Source organism: Channa argus, chromosome 1 (assembly GCF_033026475.1).
Source record: "Channa argus isolate prfri chromosome 1, Channa argus male v1.0, whole genome shotgun sequence".
NCBI lineage: Eukaryota > Metazoa > Chordata > Actinopteri > Anabantiformes > Channidae > Channa > Channa argus.
The window spans coordinates 27310971-27318378 of NC_090197.1; the positions used below are offsets into that span (position 1 = coordinate 27310971).

The window sequence follows — 7408 nt, forward strand, 5'->3', positions numbered from 1 at the left end:
AACATTGATCTAAGAGGCACTCTGTCTTAATGGGTTGAGGGAGATCCATCCCCCTACTCCTACTCCCAACACTCCTTCTCCACCCTCCTCCACTCCTTTTTTCACCTCACTCTGTTCAATGGGCCATGCATCAGTATTGTGTTCATCTGACCATGTGCTGCTCTCTCACAATGAATTAGCCTAAACCAGTGGGAGGCACCACCCAACCCAGCAGCAGTGGGGATCCTTGTACTGCAACATTGCCTACACTGTAGCTTTTAAAAATAAATACATGAATATGTTGAGTCAGCTTTGAGTTGCTTTTAAAAAAATGAAACACCAGCATCAGCAATAAGATTTTATGGATTGGTTTCACCTCCTCTTTTGCAGTGTGTTTATTTATGCCCCATTTAGAAAAGGGTCACATGCAGCTGCAGCAGACAAAACATTTCTCATGAACTGTACACCCAGCACAATGTGATAAATGAGTTCCATAGCAGCACAGGGTACTGAGATGTTCCAGCTACCCCAGCCCAGAATGGTAAAGCAAAGCCAAAAGATAGCCAGGTTGGAAAGGTACAGCTTGCTCCACTAACTGTGGGTTAGTGGAGCAAGCTGTACCTTTCCAGTGAAGAGACATAAAGGAGACTTCAAGGACTGCAGTATGCTAAATATGTTACTATATTATACTGTACCAAAATGGCTCCAGACCATTAACCTGAGCCATATACATGTGTAAAAGAAAGAAAGTTCTCTTAACATTAATACTTTCATTTATACAATGATCTAAGGTTAACAATATAAAACCCAAGCAAATCTATCAAATGAGGAATACTTTGACCAGCTTCCCTACACCGTATTATGCTCACAAACATGTATATATACATTTTTATCAAGAGTGTCCCAGTAGTAGTAATTGGAAAATTAATCATGCACCCACACCACCCAACTCTCCCTCTTTATCTGAACCCCTTGGGACACTGTGTCGAAATTGTAGAGGGTGAACCATACCTGTTTGCCAGATGTACAGGGGTTTAGTTTCAATTGCGGTTTGAGCATCCAGCCCCCAAACAGAAAGAAAGAGCAGCAATAACCTCCACAGAGAAGAAAACGACACATCACTTGAAACACCAAGCGCCCCCACAGATCTGAGCCCCATGGCCACTGCAAGTACTGTAGTTTTAGTGCAGTCAGGAGTAAAAAAAATAACAAAGTGTTGCCGCAAGCTAGAGTAAAAATACGTTTCTCCTTCTGCTTTACCCAAACCAGTCTGTCCAAGAATTAATCCTGGGTGAACAGAGCTAAGATGTCCAGTCGATCTCTTCTTCCTTCCTGCTTTTTCTCTATTGGATTTTTAATGTGAGAGAAAGAGCAATGGTAATAATAAAACAGGGAACAATAGATCCCTAAGCCCAGCCTGCTGCTGCTGCTGTGAGTTGATGCAATGCCTCCCTCCCTTCCTTCCCCTCCCTATCTCTCTGTCTCTCTCTCCTACAAACACAGACACATGCCCACCCTTGCCTTTTACAAAGGGCTCTCTGAGACTGTTCTGCCCTCAGAAAAAGCAGATGTTCTGTTGACAAAACAGACAAACCTTAATTTAAAAATAAATGTTCACGATGAACCAAAATATTCTCTTTATCATTTAAGTTCTCTGATAAAACAAAAATCTTTTAAAACGTGTCTGTCTACTGCTATTGCTTTTTAAACTTATTTCAATCCTGTACCATCCCTCCCACCCACAGCACAGTGTGCTGAATGGTCGGAAGAACACATTCATCCTCAGAGAGGCTGATCACTACCAAGTGCTCCAGAAAGCTTGTTTCTCACTTCACTGGCCATTAAATTGTAGGAGAGGACTAGAACTGGCACAAAAACAGGATGAAAACTGGAAAATCATATTTTTCTGTCATATCTTCTGTAATTAAATTATTAATTGTTTCATAATTTATCCACACATCCAATGTTTGACCATCATTATTTATTTCATCCTATTATTACTGTTCATTCAGTCATTGCACTGCTTACAATAGATTTTTAATGCAAACCTCTTTTTTGTTACGGTTTTAAGGGCTTATACCCTATAAGGAAAGGTGGACTCTAGAAAGTTGTCCAAAAACATGCATTTTAGGTTAATTAGTAAATTTAAAATTGCCTGTAGGTGTGAATGTGAGTGTGAATGGTTGTCTCTCTGTGGTCCTGGCAACCTGTCCAGGGTGTACCCAACCTCTTGGCCTGGTGACAGCTGGAATAGGCTCCAGCCTGGAGCCTGGTTCTGCTGGAGGTTTCTTCCGTTAAAGGGACTTTTCTTCCATTTAAGGGAGTTTTTCCTCTCCACTGTTGCCAAGGGCTTGCTTAGGGGGGAATTGTTGGGTTCTCTCTATACATCTTTATAGTCTTGACTTTCTTCTGTAAAGTGCCTTGAGATGACTTTGTTGTGAATTGGTGCAATATAAATAAAGTTGGGTTGAATTGAATTTAATTGGTGTTGTGGCAGGAAACAAGCAAAAAATAATGTGGCAGGAAAGTGGGTGAGCTACCGTGGACTGAAAAGGCAGTTGTTTTAATGGCTGATCAGGAGCATTGGGCCCAGGTGCTCCAGCTCACCGAAATGATGGTCTGCACACTATCTGTGAGATATAACACAAGCAGCAAATCCCTGATCAAATTAGCTGTAGTAGTCCAGTCATCTGGAAGCACCTCCAAACCACCCAGATTCTGTCTCAGCTCCTCCCTGAAAACTACACAACATTCTTCCTTTTTCAACTTCCACCACTTCTTCCTCTGCTCTGCCTTAGTCCTCTTCATCTTCCTCACCACCAGCATCATTTTACACACCACCATCCTGTGTTGTCTGGCTACGCTCTCCCCTACCAATGCTTTACAGTCACTGATCTCTTTCAGATTACAGCGTCTACACAAGATGTAGTCTACCTGAGTGCTTCTACCTCCGCTCTTGTACGTCACCCTATGTTCCTGCCTCTTCTGAAAGAAAGTGTTTACTACAGCCATTTCCATCCTCTTTGCAAAGTCAACCACCATCTGACCTTCTGCATTCCTGTCCTGAACACCAAACCTGCCCATAACAGTCTCATCACCTCTGTTCCCTTCACCTACATGCCCATTGAAATCTGCACTAATGACCACTCTCTCACCTCTGGGGATGCTCTGCATCACTTCATCTAACTCACTCCAGAATTTCTCCTTCTCTTCTAACTCACATCCTACCTGTGGGGCATAACCACTCACAACATTGAACATCACCCCTTCAACTTCCAGCTTCAGACTCATCAACCTGTCTAATACTCTTTTTACCTCTAGAACATTCCTCACAAAATCCTCTTTCAGTATAACTCCTACTCCATTTCTCTTCCTATCTGACCCATGGTAGAACAACTTGAACCCTGCTCCTAAGCTTCTAGCCTTGCTACCTTCCCACCTGGTCTCCTGGACACAGAGTATGTCCACCTTCCTTCTCTGCATCATGTCGATCAACTCCCTAGCCTTCCCTGTCATAGTACCAACATTCAAAGTCCCTACTGTAAGTCCTACATTCTTAGCTTTCCTCTTCTCTCTCTGCCTACGAACACACCTTCCTCCTCTTCTTTTTCGACTTCGACCAACAGTAGTCCAATTTCCACCGGTACCCTGTAGGTCAACAGCACCGGTGGCGGTCGTTATTAACCCGGGCTCCGACCGATCCGGTATGGAAGTCTTTGTCACGATTCGCATGTTTGATTTGGCATGTGTTTTACGTCGGATGCCCTTCCTGCCACAACCCTCTGCATTTATCCAGACTTGGGACTGGCACAAGAAGACACTGGCTTGTGCCCCCTTGCAGTTGCATTAAAAATAATAATAATAATAATAATAATAATAATTATAATAATGTGTGTGTGTGGTGTGTGTGGAGATGTGTGCAGGCATTTTGTTTAAGTTAAAATTTTCTAAGAATGGGTTCCAAGGTTAATTAAAGTTTGTTGTATCATTTTTGTATGTAGCTGATATTTTCTCTATGGTTATGTATTTCTGTGAGAAGATTTGTCCAGTGACTGATATGTAGTGAGGTTTTAGATTTCCAGTTTTTAAAAAAAATATTTCTTGGTGATTGTTAAAGAGATGAGTACTGGGTTATTATATTTAACTTGGAGATGATCAACTTCTGAGACATGTCCAAGTAAACAGCAGGATAAAGATGTGGGGATTCTGCAGAGAGTGTCTCTGTGACTGCTATCCAGAAAGAATGCACCGAGTTGCAGGTCCAAGTGGCATCGAAGTAATCGTCTGTGCTACCTGAGGGGCATTGTGAGCAGGTGTCTGTGTTGGTTAAGCCCATTTTCATCATTTTGCTTTGAGTCATGTGGGTTCTCTGAATGGTCTTGTATTGTTTAAGTTGTACAGCTGTGTTCCTAGTCATGGAGAAGGTGTTTTTAAATATTTTTATCCAAAAGTCCAAAGAGAGAATAAGATCTTTTTTCCATTTTTCTATTGGGACTGTTATTAAATAGTCCTGATATAATTTTATTTTTATTTTATTATTAATAATATTTTATTATTATAATTTTAGTTTACACGACAGTTTCTTTGAGTTTGACTTTGATATTTATTATCTCGTCAGTTAGTGTAGGGGGCTGCAGTGAGTTTTGGTTATATTAATTCTTGATTTAATTATGAATTTTAATTGTTGGTATTGGAGGAACTGTTCTCCACCAACTCTATACTTTTCCATTAATGTGTTAAATGATAGAAATTGGGTATTCTCAAATAGGTGGTGAAGGTGAGTGATTCCTTTTTGCTGCCATGCTGGAAAGTGGATAGTGGTATTGTATAATTGAAAGTCTGGGTTGTGCCATATTGGGGCATGTTTACAAGGTGCTCGTGTTGATTTTGCGATTTTGTGGAGATCCATTTTCTTTCCACCCTGCTGGAGGGAACTGCTGGGCCTCATCATCAGAGGTGCTCTCAAACATGAAGTCTCCTGGCATTAGCTGTAAGAACTCACAGGGACATTGCGAGAACAGCTGGTGCTGGACTAAGTGGGCATAGTGCTTTCCGCCGAATGCAGGACCAGAATTATTGCATTGACAAGGGCAAGGTGAGAACTGATTAATAAATCCAGGATGTTAGGGTCCGTGAACTGCACAAACAGATCTTTGTCTTGAATCACCCCTAGGGCCACGGTATCTGACCTTAGCCCTGGTGTAGCTACAATGATGTGATCCAGGGACTCTCGGGGAGTTGAAAGAGTGAAGAGCACCATCAAAAACCCTAAACTCGCGAGCTGCGGTTGCTCTGTTGACGGGCTCTTAACTGCTCTCTGGCTCTGGACACGATTTTTTGAGGATGTGTAAAGTGGATGCTGGTTGAATTTCGCAGGCATCCAGTGTCAGATCATCCTTAAGGTTTCGCCACAGTGGACCACCTCAATTAGTTCAGGGTTTGGGATGGAGTCTGGGAGCTGAGCAGCTACAAGTTGTTATAAAGTTGCAACTCTGTATCTTCCAGGTGCAACATCCCCTGGCATCATCTCTGGGAAGTGGAAGATGGATTTGGGCTGAACCACCACTTTCAAAGAAAGGTGCCAGTCTGAAGAACTGATTTCTACCACAAACAGATCTCCACCTTCACACAGTGACACATCCAGTTACAGCACTGGTGTGAGCCCTGTGCTTTGACTTAAAGAACACTACGTTTCTTTCTTTGATAATTTTCACAAAGAAAATATGTTGATTCCATTTGCATAAAAGCAGGCTGGGATTAACCTTTCCCTTGAGTCCTTCCATTGTCCTTTTGTATGAATTCAGCTGCTGGGCTGAGTGGTTAAAACACACCCATAACCTGTGAAAAAGACACCCATAACCTGTCAGTCTGATTGACCCACTCGAGTGTTGTTCTGTTCTGCAGTGTGGGTTTCTCCTTCTTGCTGATTAAACTCACGATAACCAAGACTGTGAGCTGCCTTTTGCCTCCTAAACTTGCCTTACAGTCTTTGCCACAACATAATATGGTGTCAGAAGTGGGATGGATGCATGCCTGGCCTCAGGACAAATAGTAGCGGTGCGCACCAGGTAACAGCTGAGTCCTTCCTATGGTGTAGAAGCTGTCCTCCCAGACCACCAATCTAATCCGGGAGTGATAAGGACCATAATAGCAGTGGAGAAACACTAGCAGAACAGAAGAAGTTGTTTTTTGTCTATGTGCCCGAGGGAGTATAACATTCATGGAAGGCTTTCCAGGGGGAGAAGAAATCCTCTCCACCCCAGTATTGCCACCAATAGATGTAATCGCCTGTCCAGGATTACTCACTTGTGAAGGGAAGGGAGAAATGGAATCCAACCCCAAAACTCCCACATCTGACCAAATCTGGCCATTTATAATGACCTAATTCCTTTCCAGTTTTTGTAAAATCTTTCAGCTTGAATCCTCCAACTTAGTGTATGTTGTAGAGTGTGGAGTGTGTTGTAAATTGTAGGTAGGACAGACTAAACTCACACTGATACAACACTTGAAACAACACCTATACTATATTAAGCGAGCAAACAAAAGAACTGAGTTCTATGTTCACTATGGTAGTCATGGCAAAGACAGTTTGGTGATTTCAGGTTTAGACCTCTACAGCTCAACAACTGGCAGCAGAAACATGTTGGAATAAAAAATTACAAACTGATAAACCTATTGAATTGAATGAAGCTTAAGGAGAATCTGCAGGTGATCTTTATTTTTGGTGCAGATTTAAGCCAGAGACTTGAGTTGTGGAAGGCTGAGTGAGCATAGTCCAGACTACCATCGATGGTATTCTGGACCCTCCTCCTTTTTTAAAACTGAGTCACTGTTAAATGTGGTAATTTTTATAAAAGTGGAAGGAGAGAGCCTGCAAGCCCGTGCTATAGACTTGTCCATTTGACAGTCCCTTTTTTAAGCTATTATCTTTCCTAACTCCTAACCTGCCATGCTACAGGATTCTCTGCTGTTTCAGATGTTTTGTTTTTAATGAATCATCTGATCACAAGACTTGAAGGCCTATATGCTATGTGTTTTCCATCAATTGATCTTGGACATACTAATAGAAAGCCTTGTGGATCAGGTGCTTATTTTTGGTTGGCTTGTGATATGCTTAAACAGGTGTGGTAATTGTCTCCTTTTGTTGGCCTACCCTTTATATAGGGACGTTTGTCTGTTCATTTCCTCTTGTTTGCCTCTGAAGAAGTGACGTAGTCACAAAACATTAGGATGTCTTGCTTCCTTTCTCTTTCCTTTCCCTTTTGTGGGAGACTAATGAATTTTAACAAAGTGAGTTTGTTCTATTATTTATTATTACTAGTTATTTTTAATAGATTTTTTTTCAGAAAATGTTTAGCGGAATGGTTTGTTTGGTTTCTCTTTTTATCAAGGGGAATTGATTTGATTTTTTAAACAAGAACCAAAATCA

The 7408-nt window shown here is 41.7% G+C and overlaps 1 protein-coding gene and 1 pseudogene across 1 annotated transcript in view; both read right to left on the reverse strand.

Moving 5' to 3' along the window:
• Positions 1 to 1436, reverse strand: part of thsd7aa (thrombospondin, type I, domain containing 7Aa) — an 88136-nt gene extending 86700 nt beyond the window's left edge. Inside the window, exon 1 of the mRNA XM_067510694.1 lies at positions 991 to 1436. Coding sequence (XP_067366795.1) covers positions 991 to 1138 — 148 coding nt within the window. The 5' untranslated portion in view covers positions 1139 to 1436. The remainder of the gene's footprint in view (positions 1 to 990) is intronic.
• A 3408-nt stretch (positions 1437 to 4844) lies between these two features.
• LOC137127718 (ubiquitin-like protein 7 pseudogene) lies at positions 4845 to 6930 on the reverse strand (annotated as a pseudogene).
• Positions 6931 to 7408: the final 478 nt, after the last annotated feature.